At 34.4% G+C, this 22,349-nt stretch overlaps 1 protein-coding gene across 1 annotated transcript in view; it reads left to right on the plus strand.

Annotated features, from left to right (window-relative positions):
- LOC118740125 overlaps window positions 1–22,315 on the plus strand; it is a 97,875-nt gene extending 75,560 nt beyond the window's left edge. The window contains exon 4 of the mRNA XM_036471618.1: window positions 20,990–22,315. Coding sequence (XP_036327511.1) covers window positions 20,990–22,182 — 1,193 coding nt within the window. The 3' untranslated portion in view covers window positions 22,183–22,315. The remainder of the gene's footprint in view (window positions 1–20,989) is intronic.
- Window positions 22,316–22,349: the final 34 nt, after the last annotated feature.

Genomic DNA, 22,349 nt, shown 5'->3' on the forward strand with positions numbered 1-22,349 from the left:
GGGTGATGGTGTATTAAAAAATGCTATCTTGCATGTTACAACCATTATTTCACAAAATATATACATATAAAAAAATTGTACCAGGCCGATGTGTGTACATTTTAGATAATAATGACACATTAATATGGAGGGTTTTTATAAGAGGAACAGAACCTAAATAAACAATTTTTATAATTTTTGTCCCCTGTCTGTATGTTTGCATGCGTATCACTCGAAAAATATTGGATGGTCTCGAATGCAGTTTTCACCGATGCATTGCTAAACGCCTAACTTAAAACAAAGGAAAAACTAATTGGAGAGTTGCCACCTGTTTAAAAATTGAAGTTTAAGTAAATTGATAAGTAAATAGTACAATATGTGTCAAAAGAAAAACGTTTGAGAAATTATTTTTGTGGAAGGTTGCCACCTGTTTGAAAATTTTAATTGATAAGGTTAATTAAATATTGCAATATGGGTATAAAACTAAAGAGGTTTGGGAAATTTTATTGCCAAAAATATTTTTGAGGAGATCAATAATACTGTGGCGCTGTGGAGGGTTGCCACCCGTTTGAAAAATTTTATTCAATTTTTAAGTTGATAACAAAAGATATTGAAATATTTTTAAGAAAGTTTACTACCGAAAATATTTTTGTAGCGGGTTGCCACCTATTCAAAAAAAAAATGTATTCAGTTAAGATAAAATTAAGTAAATACTGAATTAATACACCATGGAAGAAAGTGCATGATATGTAGAATCGAGTTATAGGAGTATAAATAAAATTTCCAGGATTAAAAAACTTCGAAAATATATTGACTAACACCCTTATTCCAAAAATAAAAATAAAGTATGTTTCATAAATCTATTTTTTTTTTGAAATCTCTCTTCATAAAGCTCTTCAAATCAAAAACACAAAACAACTTTTATGGCGCAGGTACGCAAGTAGGGTATTTGCTTGTATGTAAATCATAAATTTATACCGCATCTATGCATTTATCGGTACCATTTTCTATATATTTTATCGTTACCGTCGTTGTTGTTGGTGTATATCGATTTTTATCGTGTTCGATATTTTTCTAATTTTCGATATTTTATCGATATTTTATCGGTATCGATATTTTGTTGACATTGCTTTATCGATATTTTATCGGTATCTATTAATCGATATTTTATTTTTATTGATTTCTATATCGATATGAATCCTAAATAAAATATGTTGATGCCATAATCTCACAACATAAGCTTTTTTCTTTTGTATTACGACTGACCAGGTCGGAGTTAAAAAATATTTATTTCACATAATAAATAATTGTATACCTTAAACTTGTCATAGTTTCGTCGTTGTAATCATTTTAAATATCAAAACCTATTTTAAACTATTGCGATGATTGATAGACATCTGCTCTGGCGTTGGTATTTTAATTCTGAAATCGACAAAATCATTAAAACTCTTTACCACTGCTTTCAAATATGCTGAAACAGGATTCCTAGAAAATTTTGATGTTGGTTTTCTAAGGCCATATATCGGCCCAACCTATCCTATTCTAACCTTCGGTATTCATAAATATTTTTCCTTATCATCGATACTTTATGATAATAAATACTAAAGTTAAACTCCTATAATGAGGATGGTTTTTGGTTCAATTATCTCCCGTACGGCAATTATCGCCGTATCCACGTATCAAATTACCGTTGATGGAGAATCTCTCTACGTCACCGTCATGCAGTAGTGAGTTTTCGTTAACGCGCGAATCCCATAGGATAGCTCGTGCAAGCTGAGTCTCCGATTTTATGTTGTTGAATAGTTGAGTCATTACTTCGCCGCCGATTCGACTTGGGGACACAATTGATCTTTAATAAAATTCTAAATTTTTGGGGGTACTTTGCGAATAAATACCTTAAAACATTTCGTTAACAGTATCTATGCTATTTTTCTGCACTCAACTACATGCATTTCAAATAGTACGCCCGCAAATTCTCAAATGACACGTATCCGCCATGGAGCACCGCAATGAGTACGCTGCGCACGTAATGAGCCACACCAGCAAATATTCCTTAACATCGCTTGCATTTTGAATGTTAAGGCAAGTCACATAAATATTTAAATATACAAAGGGAATTTTTGTTACAGCTGTTATTGTTTTTGTTGCCGCACTTGTTTTTGGTAGGCATAAGTAAGTAATTGCAGTCATTTGCCACAAACGACTCGCGCCTGAGCTCGTTCAACTGGTATTCATAATTTTTTACTGCAGCATTTTTGCAAACACACTAATATTTTTTTAGAAAAAGTTTTGAGTGCTGCGTGAAAATTTTTATATGAATGTACCCAGTAGAACTTGGGACCATGCGAGATTATGATTACTCCCTATAATAATAATAATAGATGGGCGCCTACATATGTGTATGTTAGTGCTTGGCCGAGCTTCTCCTCCGATTTGTGGAATGCGCCTCGATGTTGTCACACAAAGGGGAGGGAGCTACAGTGTTACGCCGATTCCGAACGGCGATTGTATTTTTATGACAGAAGTACACGCGGAGATTTGCGATTTCCTACCGAGAGGCGACCGCAAGGCAAAAATATTTTTTTACGATGTTGCTTTGACCCGGGCTTGAACCCAGGCCCTGCGCTGTGGATCCGCGCACTGCTTTCTATACCACTATACCACAGCGGTCACAACTAATCCCTACACTTCTGTGTATAAGCGTGTTATTTTTTATGTGGGATGTCCTACGAAGGCGAGTATTCCCTTAATTATGTAGAAAATTTATATGAACGTTAAGCAATATAAAATTATGTTTGATAGGTATTCATCTAATAGAGCACAGAACTCAATCCTTCACGCTGCTAAAATTCGAGCCGTTCTCAGCCAGGAATTTTCTTCAGACTTATGTAAGTGTGTGTAGGCGATTTGTTTAATTCCTTTTTGCTAATACCCAACGCAACACTTCAAGCCATTTACCAGCCCTTAATGGTAAAGGTCGCTATTTTCTTCCCATATATGTATAAAAAAAATAAAATCATAAAATATATGATCTTTAATTCTTAAATATTTGAAATGCATTTTAAGTTAAGTAATGCAATCAGCAATAAGCTGAGGCAAATGTTGTCATACATACTGACGGGTCTTAACTTTGGCTGTTCCATTTAATTGATTGCGTCCTGTTTTTCTTTTTTCAGTAAATTAGGGCAATTTATCTAAACACATATATGCCTCGAAACCATGAATGTCCATATTATGTTTTGTTTTAATGATAAATTTTTCCAAAAATAAAAATTCCCTTTTGAACGAGGTGTACATAGCTCTCCTATGAACTAAAACGAATACTCCTGGATTTCTCGCTTAATCGAGTAAAAAAGGAGTACAAAAACGATCAATCTCGCTTATTGCTCGCAAATCATGCCTCAGGGAACATTCTTTTATTGCTCCATAAGGAGGTCTCCCATTTGGCTCCTAAGCGAGTTGTGAAGGAGGTCAACCCCAACAAATTTCTCTTATTGCTCCGAAATCATGTCTCAGAGAGCCTTCTTTTATTCCTCACTTAACAGATCTCCCATTTGGCTCCTAAGCGATTAATACAGGAGTACAAAACCGAAAAATTTCGCTTGTTGCTCCGAAATCACGCCGAAAGGAGTACTCTTTTATTTCTCACTTAGGGAGATCTCATTTCAATTTCTAATGGGCGTGCCCCGCTACAATTTCAGCGAATCTTGTTTGATTGTAACTAGGAGGAGGCGGTGTATGCATGCTGACGCGTGCGTGCAATAACACGTATTGATGCGCGGCACGCATTTTAAATATACAATTGCACGTAGTTTCTCGCACATGCACATAGTACAGTTTTGCATTTACTCCTCTACCTAAATGTATTTATATGTGACTACAGACAGATGTTTTCGCGCATATCGGCAATAATTTCAATAATTCAACGAAAGCTTTTAGTCTGTCGCACGCATGCAGGGAGTTCACGTATTTTTACACTTGTACTCCGCTTAATTCACACCTTTCGCCCGCAGGTGTTTGGGTGTGTGTGTGTGCGTGTGCTGAACGCAGACGACAGCTGGTTGTGGAAAGTTTTAAATTTAAAAGGAAGCAGCATTGAAACTTTTATTGACTGGTTGGCGCATACGTTTGCCGACATTTGTATGCAGATCCATATATATTGGATAGGTGTAATCATTTCAGTGCATACTCTTTTTTTTTACAAAATACCTTTACAGAATTTCTATAACAAATTTTCAATGCAGCTACAATAACTTTGCTCGATAATCGTAACAATAACTAGCAGCTATTGTTGCGCGTATGCGAAGCTCTGCTACTATTATGCTAAGCCGATTAAGTCAACGAAAGAGAAGGATCACAGGTGTTACTGAAAATCTGTTGCAAGCTTACATTTAATAGATACATGGCATATGCTATATCTACACTTTGCGAAATCTGTATACTAATACGCTAACATAAATTTTGTGCGCCTTCATTTGGCGGTTCTTCTGGACTGATTTTGAAATCAAAACCACAATTAGGCATGTATTTTTCTGTAGATGACGGTTTTCTTGGTTTAAGAAATTTGTGGAAAATTACGACTGCAATCGCCGTGTGGAAATTTACGTATTTAAAAGCAGTTGTTGTTGCAAGCTCTTCAATTTGAGTTGTATTGGGTTTGCTAACTGAGGAATATACGAACACAAATACGAAGACCAATACGAAAATATAAGTACAAATAATGAGATCACAACGTAACAAATACGAATACGAAGGTGAATGTAAACATGAAGAAGAATATGACGAAGGATATGGAGACGAGGTCAAATACGAAAACGTATACCAAGCGAAGATGAATTCGGAGACGAATTTGAATACGACAACGAATACGAGGATGGCGAATACGAAGATAAATAGGAAGACTTACAGCAGGGCGAATACGAATATGATCTCATGATGAATAGGAAGAAAAATGCGAATATGAAGAGGTCCTAAGACGAAGAATAAAACGAATACGGAGCTGAATTCGAAGAAGAATACGATGACTAAGTCGAAGCTGAATATGAAGAAGAACGTGACGTCGAATACGAAAAGGAATACGAATACTAATATGAAGACTAATACAGATGAATTCCGAAGACGAAGACAGCGACTAAAACGAACACTAAGGTGAATGTGATTGCTAACACGGGGACAAATGCGAACATGAAGAGGTCCTAATACGAATACGGAAATGAAGTGCGAAGACGAATACGACGACTAGTTCTGAAGCCGAATACGAAGAAGACTGCTGCGACGAATAAAAATTGGAATACGAATACTAAGACGAAAACTAATACGGATGCATTCCAAAAACGAATACGAAGATAGCGACTAAGACGGTGAAAAGGTTAAAGCGAAGACTATTATGAAAACGAATATGTGTACATGAAAAGACAGTGAGACAGGGACCCTTATAACAAAATAGTAACTGGCACTTCTTCAAAAACATTTTCTTATATCTATACATATAATAAAATTGTAACAGGCGGATGTCTATATATCCTTACTATCCTTACTAATATTATACATCCGAAAGTGAGTTTGTTTATTTGTTACGCTTTCACGCTTTAACTACTTAACCGACTCCCATTAAATTTTGTACGCTAGTGCCATTTAGCCCAACTTAAAATATAGGATAGATTTAATCTCGATTGTACGAGGGGGCGTGGCACCTCCTATAAAACGGAATTTTCATACCGCATATCATATCTCAGAAAATATTTTTGATATAAACAATTCCATACTCATGGAGGAGGGCTGCCACCTGTTTAAAAAATCAAATTCGACTTGAATTAAGGGAATTATTTATTTGAAAATTATATTAAAGAATGGATGACATGAGGCTTAAAAAGTTGTAGTTTGAAAGTATTTTGGAAAGGTTTGCCACCTGTTCGAAAAGTCAAATGTAAAGTAGTTATTTGCAAGCTATCTAAGAAATTAATATATGGTTGCCAAATGAAAGATTGCTAAGAAACCTTCAGACTGAACATTTAAAATATTACTGAGGTGGTTTACCAGGGTGGCCACCAGTTTAAAAATTGAATTAATTTAATTTAAATGAATTACTACAATATTGGTATCAATCAAAAGGTTTTTGATAAGGGTTTTAGTTCTAAACTACATGTAGGAGCATTGCCACCTGTTTGAAAAATCAAATTCTTCTTGAATTAAAGGAATTTTATAATTGGAATATGTACCACAATATGGATGTCAGACTAGAGGGATTTAATAGGGTTTAGTATTTCGAAGAGGGTTGCCACCAGTTTTAAATCTAAATTCAAATACAATTAGTTGTTTTAATCCGAAGAGTCCTGAAAAGGCTTTATTTCTAGCAACATATGTATAGCAGGCATTCCACATGTTTGAAAATTCAAATTCAACTTGAATTATAGGAATTAACGGTTTTAAAAATTAAAATTCAAAATTTTCAATCATTTCAAGGAATTATTATAATATGGGTATCAATCGGAATGATTTTGAAATGGCTTAATTTTTAAACTACATGTACATAAGTATGAAAAAATATCTCAAGGGAAAATATTAAAAAAATTTGAATCTCCTAATTTTCACATAATTTAAAATGATTTAAATGGATGTATAGAATTGACAACAACAACTGTCGAGTTTAAATAGCGGCAAATCAGCTGCACTTGATAGTAGTTGGTTGAATAAGGAAAATGATTAGCAACAAGAGTTTACGGGGTGTACATAGCTCAGTGGTTAACGCTTCTGACTTTGCACATCGATTACGCAGGTTCGATCCCTGCTGAAGTCTAGAAAAAAGAAGTCTGATGAGGAGATGTGGTGATCTCCGAAATAGCTGCTATAACTTCTACCGCTTATACTTTGTTGCTTTTTCAATTTTTCCTAATAAACAATCGTGATACAAAGCTCAATAAAAATTTTAAAAATAAAATGTTAATAAGCCACAATAACATTGACAAATAAAATAAATTACACCTAATGTAGCACGTAGAAAAATCCTACCCTCAGCGAAGCAGGTGAGAGCGATCTAGTTATAGATATCAATGGAAAATTATTTTATGAGGAGTCTTTATTAGAGCAACAGAAGCCAAATCAACAATTTTTAGAAGTTTTATCTGTCTGTCTGTCTGTATGTTTGTACGCGCAAAACTCGAAAACTAATACATGGAATCGAATGTATTGCTTGAGGTCTAACTTAAAACATAGAAAGAAAAAATTGTTGAGAGTTACCTGTTTGAAAATTGCAGTCAATAAGATACTTAATATAAATATTGCAATTGGCTGTCAAAAGAATGAGCTTTCAGAAGGTTTACTATTAAACAAATTTTGTTGAAGGTTGCCACCTGTTTAAAAATTTTAATTTAATTTCATTAATAAGATAAATTAAATATTGAAACATTGGGTATTAAGCTAAAGAGGTTTAAGAAAGTTTACTCTCGAACATAATTTTGAAGCGGGTTGCCACCTGTTTGAAAAATTGTATTTATTTTAATTTACAAAATTAATTAAATATTACAGTACTGGTATTAAGCTAAAGAGGTTTAAGAAAATTTACTATCGAACATATTTTTGAAGCGGGTTGCCACCTGTTTGAAAAGTTTAATTCAGGGATTATCCATTTGCAACTTCGGAAACAAGCAAAGAAAAGATGGTCAGCAATCCAAACTTGTAAGAAACCCCGCAAGTTAGGGTTTGACTATAGCAGAGCAAGGACATTGGATCTGCTAAATAGGCCAAGAGTAAACAAATTAGATTAAGGATTGCAACAACTATTTCTCACAAAGGCATTCGCTCATATGGCAGGAATAAAACAATATTCGCTTTCCTGTGCAAATGTCCAGGTAAGACCAGTTCGAATAAATTGCACCAACGATGCACAAGTTAACAAGTAGGCTAAGGCAGAATACAAAATTATTATCCAAGAGGAATGAAACATAGTGGAACGGTCGGAAAGCACTGCAACCAACCAACCAGTTTCCATTTATCTAGCCATCAACTGCAGTAGTAACAAACACATCATATGCGCTCATAAAAATAACACTCGTTATTGAAGAATATCAATTCCATACATTTCATTCAATTCACAAATATCCATAAGAAAAACGGCATCAAGATCAATAAAAATCGTGCAATATTTGAAGTGCTTTATGCCACACAACTTTCAATAAGCGTTCGCTTTCAAAAAAAACCTATTCAACGCAACTCGTTTACTAGCAGTGCCACTATTGCAGGATTAAATAAAGCATTGCATTTTATTGCAACGCATATATACGCACTTGCATACGACAGCTTTATTTCGCTTTCCCGCTTACCAACCTATGTATCTACTACTTTACCTATCTCACAAACGTTTAACGACACGTTTCGTTGCATTTATATCAATCACTTTACAGTGATTTGCATAAATGCAGCCAGGCAGGCGGGAATGAGCGCGTGTATAACTTTTTTCTCTTACTTACTTACTACTTCGACGAGTACATAAATGCAAATGATAGAGTGCGCCACTTCAGCACAACATTTTACCTGCATATAAGCCATTTACACTAACATATATGTATTTATGTGTAGATAAAGCAACATAGAAACATAAGGTAAGGAAAGGAATAAGAAGGATTGAATTGGCTCGTGAGCAAGGCTTAATGCCAGCGACAAGTAAGAAGCAACACTTGAGGCAAAGGGCTGATAAGAGGCGAAATAAATATTTCGGATATATATATGGAAGTAGGTATGTCGAATGTTGTGCATATTCACGCAAATGTATTTGTAAGCGTATTTATATGATGCTGCTAATATTTCCAAGCTGGATATGAAAGAGCGTATTTTATTTATTTGTTGATAAAGAAGAGGGTGAACGTATGAACGAATGGCTGTATACACGATATCTGTACTTATTTACTATATTACTGCGACTGCTTCTATAATTTTCTACGATATACAGTGAGTGACAAATGTTAGTGTACAGCTTTTTCTAATATAATGTTCACAATCATTTGCATGAAAAGTCTTTTGCATTTATTATTTATGAAAATAAACTGCATTCTAAAAAATAAATCAAAGTTTCGCATTTTCAAAATTTATTTATTTATATGGAAGAAAATGCGCAACACCCTTCAAAAAATAAAAAATAAATAAAACACTCAACGGTAACTTTTAGCGACTTGAAATTTGCACTAAAATTGAATACAAATTTTGAAATTTTGTGAACTTTATATAAAGTGTGAAATATTGATTTATGTGGTTTATATTATGGAATGAACTATATTTTCATAAATAATATATGCAAAAAATTGTTCATCAAAATAATTGTGAATATTATATAAAAAAGTGTACACTAACATTTGACACTGACTTTAAATATTCACTGCATACTACCCTGCTCATTTATGCACCTACATATATTCAACGCTTAGGTGACGTTTTAAATATTAACGCACATTTTCCCTTCATATTACAGAAGAAGTGTGCTTTTTTTGATGGCGTTTTTCTTCAACTCGTATTTTTGCATTCACGCATGTAGATCTACCTTTTTTCTTTAAGCTCAAAAGAAATGAATGAAAATTTAAATTAAAAAACGTGTAGCAATAGACTTGAAGTGATATACACACTTAGCTCACTAACAATGCCGTTGGCACAACCAATGCTTTTAAATAACTCGAATGTAACTTTTTAAATAGTTGGCAATGCTTTTCAAATACCACAAACATATTCTTAATTTTCAAATTATAAATTTTTTAACGCATGTGTATAACTTAGTTCAGATTTTCCCAAACTTTTTTTCTGATAGGCCATTTCAAACGGCACGGGGTCTACACTTCTACCATATTACCAAAACTTGTAAAAAACATTTGAAGGTAAGATCTAACTTTGGTAACTTGCATCGCGCCCGAGTTCCAATTCTAAGATCCGAGTGGTAAAAAATAAAAAGAAAAATAGCATATCTACAAGTTTTAACAAGAACACTCCAATTTCAAAAACAGAGGGCCTAGCGTTATCTACATTCTCTTCAATCACTTCACCACATGTTTGGCTCACTCATGAATTTACATGAGAAGTATTTGCAGAGAGTTTATTCGTATAGATGGCATCACTTTTATTTCCATAGCTCCGAGTTTTAAAGTGTAAACATTTGGAGCCTTAAATGAGTCTTTAAGAAGTCCTATTACGTATCCTTTACGCTCATAATATGCTCATTTAAGAGTCTGATATGAGGGTGTTTCTCTTCCGTCCCTTCCTTTCCCAGTCGTATAGGACTCTTTTTGGCTTCATATACGGTTCATCTTGAACTCTTTTAACAATTTTTGGCCTCATATATGTATGCATCATTTCAGACTCTTTTTGAGGCTCTTATCGGCCTCATAAATGACTACATTCGGGCTCCTTTTTTAGGTTGTTCTTTGAGTCTTATTGAACGGCTATATTTGCAAAGGCTTTCAGCAAAAATTTCATTCAATTAGCATACATATGTACATACATACATACTTAGGTGCACATATATGTACACTCCAACTTACATCTAATAGCAGCAGCTGCAGCTAATTTTTTTTTTTGTTTTCTAATTTTTTTCAGTTCCTGTATAAACAAGTTTAGATATAAATTTCGAATGTTTATTGTTTTTATATTGGCACAAGGTGCTGGCTCATAACTTGGACCTTATATGAATCCTAAAAGATTCATATAAGAGTCACACATTTTGCGCTTTTTAAACACAGCATTCGTCCCCACCTAAATAGGACTCTGGCTTTTTATGCCAAACTTTTAATTCAGAAACTGAAATTGAAGAAAGAGCGCCTCAAAAATAATAAAAAAATATAAAATTATTGCTCAACGATTTCCAAAACATTTTTGAAGATTTCTAAACATAAACGCTCAAATTTGGCACCAAATCGATAAATGTGACTTAAGTGAGGTGTTTTTAGCAGTTTCTATTTCAAATATTTATTACTTTCATTACAAACACTTAAAAATATTTAGCAAATCGAAGCGATTTCAAATCGTATGATTTGCAGAAGGGGCCTTATGTTAAGTATAAATTTAGTTTAAGAGCACTCTTTCTTTTTTAACTCTCAAAGCGGAAATCAAAATTAACTGCTCCTGAATTGAGTTACAGAAAGAAGATGGAAACTTTATTCCTCAGTAAGGAATTCTCGCGAACTCTGTCTTAAAATAATCTTCTCCAAAAAATAAAACTAAAGATTATTGAACATACCATTTGATGCATATGTACGCTGGCATAAGCATTAGCGTGGGCCGAAAATCCGCTTTTTTAGAATTTTGATTGGTAATAGCAAAAATATGGTTCATTATGCTCTAAAAAATATCTGTGTGAAATTTGAAATTTTTTGGTCAATATCCTAGGCTCGCCCAAGTCCATTAAAGTTCAATATGCTCAAAAAATAAAAATTAATAAACAAATTAATTAATAAATTTCTTTACTAAAATTGCAATAATCTTCTAAACTGTTAGTCCTACATAATTTGGTATATGGTCATTTTTTGTAGAGAATCGAACTTTCATGGGCTAAGAACTTTCATGACAAAAAATTTTCACACCAAACCAAAAATGCAGATCGATAGAACTCACGCAGATTTAAACCATATTCAAATTATTTGGGGCAAGTAAAAAACAAAGAAAATATAACAGGTTAATATCTCGTAAACTACTTGACCGGTTAGAAAAGTATTGATGCCAATTCAAAGAAAATTTTAGTAGCATTTTTACGACGTATTTACTATAACCATTTTTAAAACAAATTTTTGGTAAACGCTATTTAAAATATATATATATATATATATAATTTCGATTTTCACCACTACTTTCGTTAAGTTTTGCCCTATAACAAATATTTTTATATAAGGTAATAATTTGTACTTTCTAAATAAAATAAATTTCTGTAGCATTAATTATGCAATTTTCTTCAAAAAAGGGTAATTTAATGATAAAATTAAATTTTTTTATTTTTTCGTATTTTTGACTTAAAAATATAAAAAATCAGAAAAATTGTTTACATCAACTGAAAGATAAACTAATCATCTTTATTTTGAAATCACAAGTTGTTTAATGGGTTATGTAGTTCATAAGATATTGATATTTCAAGATATCGAAAAACTTAACTTAACCTTCTCTATCTTCTTAATTTTTTACTTGCGCTAAATAATTTTGGTAAGGTTGAAATCAGCATGAAGAGTTCTAGCCAATTACATTTTTGGTTTGTCTCTAGCTAAAAGGTCGGTATTCTACACTTTTTGTAAAAATTTAACATCACATTTGACATCAGTAATGAAAACAGAATGTCAATCATCTGATACCGAAATTTGACGACAGTCTGGCTGAGTTCCTAAACGTCAGTTGCAAAGCAACTATACAAATTCACGCATTCCTAAATGCGTAATTTTTGACGATGTGGCATGTCCCAAAATGTACCGTAAAAGCTAATTGATACTTTGATGACATTTCGAAGTAAACAATGGCCGACGTCGAAAGGTAAGATTACATTTTTCTATCTTAATTCATTGCTATATTGAATATTTTATAAATGCAATGTATATGGTTGCAATGTGTCGCAACTCTACATATACAAACAGTTTGAATGCCGCAGTATAACAGTTTCCAAATATTGTATTGATACATTTTGGAAGTCAGCCTCTTTGACATGCACTGCGGTATCGAAATTTGGTCAGTTTTAAAAATGTAATGAAAACGCATTTGACACCAAATGAACAGCTGTCAGGTGAAGGCAGTTTTTGATGTCAGTGATTTTGACCTAATGAAAACCAGCATTAACGCAATGTGGAAAAGATACCTTCGGCTTCCGTAAAGCATTCTATCATTGAATGTTTAAAATGGATCAATCTTTGTCTCGCCAAAGCCGCACAGTGACAGAGAACATGCTCCGAATTTTCATCAGCCTCAAGGCAGAGCCGGCATTCCGACTCGGTGATCACACCTATTCTGTGAAAGTGGAATAGCATTTGGTTGTGACCAGTCAGGTACCCAAAAAATAGTCTGATTTCATGTATATTTTCTGAAATAATATCGTTTCCGTTGAAAGGATAGCCCAAGAGCTTGACCTGTCTAAGGCATCAACCGTTCCCCAATACTTACTGCGTTCAGAGTTTAACCACTCAGTAATTATGGCTCTCGAAAAGGACCAACAGAGACTACAGAATGGTTCAGGTACTGAAAAGGCAGTTAGCGATGCTTCTCGTGCCACAATGGCGTGGTAACTAGCACAGAGTTACCGTGTTTTTGGCTGCCAAAATTTGTAGCGTGTCAAAGCAATGCCTAACCAGCTAGGATTTTATAGGCCATTTGCCCATGACAAGTTTGATTCTGGTTCCAAAAATATATGCACCTGCTCTGTTCTCCACCCTTGAACCGTCTGTGTACCAGTGTACGTATCTCAGAACAAATGCAGGGAGCCCATTTGCCCAATCTTCGCGATCGGAGATTATTATTTGGAACTTTCTGCCAAACCAGACCTCTTTAGTCATGAAATCAGAGATTCCGCATATTTCAAACCCTAATATATTCACACAGGAATACCTGCATGAAGCTTCTTTGTAAAGAAGCCTTCGCTATATAGTCGAAGTTTCAGTTCCCTCGCGCCGTCTGTTGACATTGCTTTAGAACCGCATCTGGTAACAAATTTGAGCCAAGAAATCCAAAAATTATAATTCTAAACCTTTTTTAAGGTCTCAGTACGACCATTTTTCACGGGAATACAGGCTATCTAAAATGCTCGAAAAGTTTGGATTTTTGTTTTTGCTCCTTTAATTCTTTTCAGTAGTGTATTATCTGCAAATACATTTGCTCTTTACAATTAAAACAAAATAAATATTTGTGCATCCCCATTTTCAACTTGTGAACTCCTATTTTATCAACGCCAACTTAGATCCTCTTCAAGTCTGCCGTGGATCCCTGGGACCACCTGCATCACTTTGGGAGTTACTGATTAAGTTAAATTCGACTTCTCAAAGAGGTGGCAAACCTCTTCAAAATATTTCAAAACTACAATCTTCTTAAATCTCCTTTGTCTGACACCGATATTGTTATACATACTTCAATTAACTCAAGTTGAGCTGGACTTTTTAAAGAGGTGGCAACCCTCCTACATCTAGTTTGGAATTAAGCCTTTTCAAAATTATTTCGATAGATACCTTTAAATGATTCATTGAACTTATTAAATAATTTCAATTCATTTTTTTTAGCAGATGACAACCTTTTTTAAAAAAACAAACCTTATTGCAAATCGCTTTAAATTGAGTCCTCATTTTGAGAGATATTTCGCTACAAAGTTTCGTATTTTGAACAAATTTAAGGTCATTTTACATAATTCGGCTTCTTTTAATATTGTTATTAAGCAAACAGCATTAAATCATTAAACAATTTTAGTATCATAAATTATGCTACAGCTGCCTACTTCTCACTTTTCCCGCCAGACTCTTATCTCTGCCAAATATTCTCTTAATGGTTTTTTGCTGTTACAAATACATACTCGTATGTACTATGTAGTTGAAATTTACTGTTGTTGCTATAATATTGTGTATTTTCATGCCTGCCACATCGAACGCAGCGATCATCTGTCATTCGCCACCGTTACACACCCATATTCTTAGTTACACATTGGAGGTGGTATTGCCAGTCATTTAGTTGGTCTTACTTACAGAAAAGTTCCGCTTACACCTCTCACACGCACACAACAAAAGTAACATTATTTATGTGAGCAATGCAATTGATGCAGACCCTGGTAAAAACCCTGCAGTGAAAAGTCAATTCAGTTAGAAAAAACACTAGTTCATTAACTAGTATGTGCCTACCAGTTCGACAATTTCGAAGAACTTAAGCGTTCAGCGACATCTGCCTTTGAAATGCCAGAGCCTAAAATAAAACGCAATTAATTGCTTTTCTTACAAATGTCGGCTGTGGCGTCACGTGAAGACTACTGGTTCTGTTTCTTAAGATTTTTTGGTTGTTAAGATTTTTAAAGTTAAATCAATGTAAGTAAAAATAATTATTTCAATTTAAATACAAATAACAAATCTAATTGCATTGCAGAAATAACATACACACGGGAAGAAATGCTTGTGTCGTAAAAAAAAAGAATTAAAAAAAATATTTTTTTATTAAACTAAAAAATACAATAAAAACCCTAAATAAAAAAAAAAAATAAAATAAAAATCAAATAAAATAAAAAACTCCCTGCGCCAGGACTTGAACCTCAGGCATACCACGCGAGTGCTTTCCTCTGTCGGCCATTGCGACTGTTGGAGTGCCGCGAGCAAGAAGGCATACTTATGCTTTTCACGGTGAATGAAGTGGCAGACTATCTCATCACCTGGTATGATGCTACTAGTATTTCTACTAGTAGATGCTGATGCAAAGCCTGTCAATTGACATCTAGTAGGACATTGCAATGTTCAAAATACCAGTCGCTAGCATTGAAAAAGGATAGAACGGGTACTAGTTGGGCTGAAACGCAAACTGGTAGAACTCTAGTTCACAACTCGTAGCTTTCCCTACAGGGAATCTACATATTCACATATGTATTTACTTACATATGTATAAGTTTGTTTAAAGGGAAACCAACTATTACAGCATCCCTTTACAATTGTATGAATTGTTGTAAACATTTTCGCATGCTTGTCCTCACTGTTCACACATTTACTTTTTTACTCTCTTCATGCCGTTAGCATTTCAAGTAACTGTATATCTACTACATACATACGCATACTTACATACATACATTCATGCGTGCTCGTGTTGGCCTTTGCATTATTATTACAGTCTCTCGGCCATTTTTTCGACTTTGAATTATCGCAACGCCAAGATTTATTTTTATTGCAGCGAAAAGAAAAGCGGGGCAGAGTGTAGGCAATGCATATACAGCATGGCATGAATTGTGGTAATGGCTGCGTAAGCGCACTTTTTCAACGCATTACAGCTTGTGGGTAATACGACCCGTTCACCTGTGTGCGCGAAGTGGGCGTGTGTGTGAGTGCATGGGCTTGGCAGGCCTGTTTCAGCTTCGACCTTTTGCGTTTATTTAAGATTTATATTGGCATACAATAAATGCATAGGCACGCGTATAACTATGTATGTATAGTATGTATGTTTGTATATGTTTTGCAATTTTTATCCAACAATAAGCTGCTTAAAGGCCTCATACATTGGCGGTGCTTGATTGAGTCTACTTTTCATCATGCTAGGAGTAGGTACTATGAATGTACATATGTATGTATGTGTGATGAAATTTTTATTGCCCTATATTTTTTCGGTAACAAATTTTGTTCTGGTTTTAAGTGTGTGTGGAAATATTGTTGATGTAACCCATTTAACCAAAATGTGAGGACAAGCTGAAAATTAGAATGGTATTTTTATCGAAAATGGTGAGTATTGTGAAAAATATATAGATCACAACCAATATTATAAATAAAAAAACAGCGATGAATTTTCGAAAAATATTAAATCATGTCAGTATCGTTACGATGAAAAACTTTCAATCCATTATCGACATGAATATCGATATGATTCAATATTTCGATAACCGTCTTCTGTATCATGCAAAACATCGGTAAATCCATTGATATAATATCGACAAATATATCGATATTAAGAATAGGCGACCACTGTATCTGAGTGATTAGGCGTGCGTACTACCAGTCCGTAGAACCTGGGCCCGCTACGAGGCCGAGCAACATCTGAATAATAATTTTATTAACATCAGTGGCCTCTCGGCAGGCAAGGGCAAAACTCCGAGACAGCAGAATATTTTAGGTACCTGCGTTTGTGTTATAACATTAAAGCACACATGGCAAATTGGAGGAGAAGCTCGGCCAGAAATTTAGTACAAATTTTAAGCACCAAATATTTTTTAATGAGTAATTATGCCAATTGTAGTGCCGAAAAATATATCTATAGTGATATCAATAAATATATCGATACCAAAGTTGTTAAACTTATAGACAGAAATGTCGAAAAATATATCTAGAGTAATTCCGATAAATTTATTAATAGTAAAAATGATAAATATATCGATAATTATGTTAAGGAAGAAGAAAACCCCATTTTGGCGATGGGAAAATTGAAGGAGGCATAAACCAATGAAAGGCATTCATATTTTTTTCAATAGGGTTGCCACCTGTTAATAAAGTTACTATATGTAATCATAATAAGCGTAGGCATCAGTTCTGCACCGTCACCGTAAAACGAAAAGACTTAGCCTCTACATTTACAATAATGTATTACTTTTCTGGGTAGGGTTGCCACCTATTAAAAAGTTAAAGGATTTTCGCCATTCGTTGGATTACAAAATGAGATACCAAATGAAAGGGCCTGGCCCTTTCATCTTTTGAATAGCGTTGCCACCTATTTAAAAATTACTATTTTCCATACATAGTATAAAGGAAAGACGAGATATTTTGACTACGCTATTCTCAAAAACTACTGAACGGATTCATACGAGATTTTTAAAGTATAATCTGCATCGATAGAAATATTACCCTTAGTACTTTAAATTCCTATAGGGTTGCCACCTGTCTAAAAAATTATTAGATCCGCACTGTTCGTTGGATTACTAGAAATGAGGTATTAAACAAAAGGGCTCGGCTTTTAGATGTTCAATAGTGTATTACTTTTTGAGTAGGGTTGCTACTTTTTAAAAATTATAAAATCAACGCCGTTTGTTTGGCTAAAAATTGAGGTACCAAGTGAAAGGATATGGTCTCTGCATGTGCAATAAGTTTTTATTTTTTATTTGAGTAGGGTTGCCACCTATTTAAAAATTATGTATGCGTAATACGCGAGGCAGTTTTTGTTAATGACATTAGATTTGCACAGTTCATTCAATTAAAAAAAATGAGGTGTCAAAGGAAAAGGCTTGACCTTCCAATTTGCAGTAAAGTTTTATTTTTGGAAGAGAGTTGTAATCTGCAGGTCGTAAAATTGCAGCTAAGCCTTAATAATTTTTTGGTTTGTTGGAAGAGAACATTTTCATCACCGCGGTCGCGAATAAATCGGTTTGCAGTGAGCAATTATCTCGATCTATACTCAAAGTGCATTTTAAAAATACTATAGTATTTCAAAGCACGCCATAGAAACATTCGAATGAGTCGAGTTTTAGATTCCCACAACCTAAATACATATGTACGCCATTAGTTTGGCTTACGGGGTGTATGTACCTTATGAAACGAACACCCTGGCTACTTTTACTCGTAAATAAAAAGGGAAATTTTTTCACACGTATACACGCACAATAGCCCATAGTTCATATTGTTAATACCACGTATGATTTTATTAGACTTTTTATAGCACTTAAATAGTTTTTGTATACACCACTGATGAATGGGCAATCATATTACAAAGCTGGGATTCGATTTAAGCTGGAATACAATTAAACATTTCAATTTGCCATTTGTGTCAGGAATTTGCAGATTTGCAGATTGTATTGACAAACGATTGAAGTAGCGTAGCAAAATATTTACTAGTATATGGAAAAGCGAAGCTAGTATCGGAAATTTAATTGTGTCATGGAATATTAAGGCTTTGGAAAAGAAAAAGTGGAAGAGTTAAAAGAGAAACATATAATAGAGTTATACGTATGGAACATATTTACTTCCCAAAAAGTTAAAATAAAAGCCGAAGATTGCGTCTATTACTGGAACTTTTAAGTATCTGATACTTAAATAAGTTCATATGCAAAATACTTAAGCAAATCTACTCAATATTTTAGCCAATATTCGATAGCACTTAAGCGTTAACGGTTTTAGACCTTGCTTTTTTGAATAAAGTGCTGTAAGTGAATCAGCATGGAAAATCACAAAATTAAAAAATAAAATGACTGCTTAGTAACCCAACAGGAAAAATTCCAGCGCATAAATTCCATTGCTGATTGAGAAGTGGTGCGCTTTTGACCATTTCGAAGCAGTTTGCCCCACCTTTAGCGCGGTTAGCCTCTCTTGGTTTCTAAATATATAATTCATTTAAAAGGTAAAATGAATGAATGGGTGATGTGAATCATACTATTAGTTCACAGCCATCGACAAAGCTTGCTTACAGGTCACTGCTTCTAAGTAACCAACGCCACACCAGCTTGTTACTTTTGAATTTCCCTACAGGGAATCTACAGCGCTTTTGCCACTTTACCATAAGTAACTACATATGTACATACATACATTCATCGTCTCTCCCAATGTTCTCTCTACGATCTCACTGAGTTCACTTTGCGATCGCGTATAGAAGTGCTAAACACCAGCCGCATTCAACTCACAATTAGTCGGCTGATGGTTATAGACAAAAGAAGAGCCAAATATTATGGTTAAAACGTACGCGCTCAAACCTTTAAACATTTCGTCGGCAACTAAAACAATGAAAGCAACATCATCAAAACAATTAACAAGTTTTATTTTGAATAATTTCATGCTATTTAACGTTTTCACCTGCGCTACTGGCCAAGATGCAGAGAATGGTAAGTTGATGAAGTTTGTATAAAGTAGAGTGCTTATCAAATCGTCAAGTTGTGTTTAGTATGTTTGTTGTTAGTACTCACATACATAGGTGAGTAAGTTTAAATGCATGAATGTTAAAGCTATTTTGTTTATTTGTTCGCTTTGGTTTTCGTTGCCGCAATGCCAAAAATAAAGTATGTGAAAATCGAACATTGTACACAGGTGCAGTGGTAATTTTGCACAGTTATAAATATCACATAAATTTTAAGTTCATTTTTACGGTAATATTTCTTCGAATCAAAGGTTAAAGCTTAAGAGATGATTCGTCGTTCAAAAGCTCAAAACTCATAAGCCATGTATAAATATATCACTTGTTCGCTGGGAGAGAGCTATATATCTTCTTCTTATTTAGCACTACAACCGTGTGTCGGTTTGGGCCGAGACCAAAGAGAGAGCTATGTATGTACATACTATAATCGAACTTTTTCTTTGTTAAGTATGCATAAATGCCTGCATGCCGGTGTCAAATAATTTTTTTTAACTCTTAGGCGTTTTCCCTTAATTTTTATGAAAAATATTTTATATGCACGAATTTTGACGGCTCAGTCAAGGTCATCATAGCTTTCCAGCTTTTAATCGATTTTTCTAGCTTCAGCCAATAGCCTAATTATTGATTTTTATTCAGAAAATAATTACAGACTTAACCTTTTAAAATTTCTCAGAATGCATATAATTTTTCCAACAAATGCGTGTTATAACATATTTGAAATAATAATAGTTCTACACAAAAAAATTAGAATCGAAAATATATCGACATTTCTAAAAACAAATACAATATCAATAAATGTATCGATACTGGCATCGATCAAATTATTTTTAAATACATTTACCGACTTTTTAGATTATATGCAGACAACTTTTAAGACAATTTAATAACAAAAATAATTTTTCTAAAACTACAACAAATTATTTTTATGCATTTTTCTTATGAAAGTAGGTACTTGCATTGTATTCCAATTTATGTGGGAAAATTTAATTTTTCCAACAAATGCGTTATATGTGAAATCGATAATTTAATAGATTTTATTTTTTTAGATGCATATACCAATTCCACACCAATTTCATAGATTGTGTGTATACAATTTTGAGACAAATTTAATTATAACGATCATTATCGATATATTTAACGATAAGTGTTGATAAATTTTGAGCACTCTGTTAAAAAATCATTTTTCTAAAACTGCAAAAAATTATTTCTATACAATTGCGGCAGTCCCTACTCACCCAATAATTTTAGTTCGTGCCTGATGAACATAGATAGTATTTAGCCAAATTAACCGATTAGACCACGCAATTTATCGTTGACCGTTTATCACAGAGCAATACTGGTTTAGTGATTGCTGTATAGATCTAATTCATGCGGTCCAAGGGGTGGGTCTAAAAATTTGCTGCTATTCCGAGAACGATATTTTTGGAATTTTTATTGGCGGGGCTATCGTTTGGAAATACTTTCTCTTTTCGCAACACAAAGCAGTAAAACTTCCGTTTCTATTTACTTTCAGCTTTACCATGCTCTATTGATATTCGACGGGACTTGCCCATGTCCAACCAATCCCAACCGCTGTATCTGAAACCAAAGTCATCCGAGTACTGGCATCCAAACACCGAAGGTTATCTTCAAGTGCCACACGGTCGTTGTATTGAGCTCGTATGCACCGGCCCTTTTGCCAACGTGACCGTTGAGAATGGCACACAAAGTTTAAACTTAGAACCGCATATACGCACCATCTGCCCACGCTGCTTGCGAGGCACCACTTTCCTGCTGAACGATGGCCAATATGAGTTTCGCCATTTTGTTTGCGCGCAGAAGGTGAAATATACCGTTGAGCGGACAACGCAGGGCTGTGCAAATAATACTGCCGAAACATATCGCATCGGTTACAATTTGACCGATGGACGCTTTGTTCAAACCCTGCTCGCGTGTTACGATATCGCACAAATACGTACACATTACACAGAATTCGTTCTTGATTCTGCCAACGCGCGCTTTCAAACCGGTGTGAAGCGTTCGAGATTCTCGAAGGTCGGTTACTTTAAAATGGATATGAATTACTTGTACTCGCAAAAAAATCAACATGCGCAAGCTGCAAAAGTGCACGGCAGCACGGAAATAGCAATGACATATTTCGATTCGAAATTAAAGTATTTGTCACGTGGTCATCTGACTGCTAAAGCGGATAAAATCTATGCGACGGAGCAGCAAACCACATTCAATTTCTTCAACGTGGCGGCACAGTGGCAGCCATTCAATGGCGTCAGTTGGGCAAAGATGGAGGACAAAATGCGTCAATATTTAGCTGAGAATCAGCGAACTGCGACTTGCTACAGTGGCACATACGGCACAATGCACTTTACGCGTGCAAGTGATAATATGAGCGTGCCATTTTTCCTGGCGCAGGATGAGAATAATAATGACGTGATTGCAGTACCCCAGCAGTTCTACCGCATCTGTACTGTTGGAAGCAACGTGGGCTTAGCTATTTTAGGAGTTAATAATATACATGCAACTTTAGATGAAATAGTTAAGTATTTACTGTGCGATGATGTAAGTGAGCAGGTGCCTTGGTTGAGTTGGATAAAGAATGAACAGCTTTTAGAGTATGGCTATTTATATGCATGTCGGGTGTCCGAACTCGTAAAGATGGTGCCGGAATTGCCTGCTCATTTGAGCGGGATTACAGAGTTGTTAATATAGTAGGTTAATATGGTAGGTTAAGTGCAGCTCGTACACTTAGTAATTTAATAGGAAGTATAAGATCAGAGACTTATTTTTTTGAGTAGCAAATTGAAACTAGTACTATTGTCTAAATTAATTTATTAATCGTAATACGTATGTACATACATATGTAAATTTGCAATTAC

The sequence above is a fragment of the Rhagoletis pomonella genome, unplaced genomic scaffold, assembly GCF_013731165.1.
Source record: "Rhagoletis pomonella isolate Grant_MI unplaced genomic scaffold, Rhpom_1.0 Rhpom_scaffold_00005, whole genome shotgun sequence".
In the NCBI taxonomy this organism is placed as follows: domain Eukaryota; kingdom Metazoa; phylum Arthropoda; class Insecta; order Diptera; family Tephritidae; genus Rhagoletis; species Rhagoletis pomonella.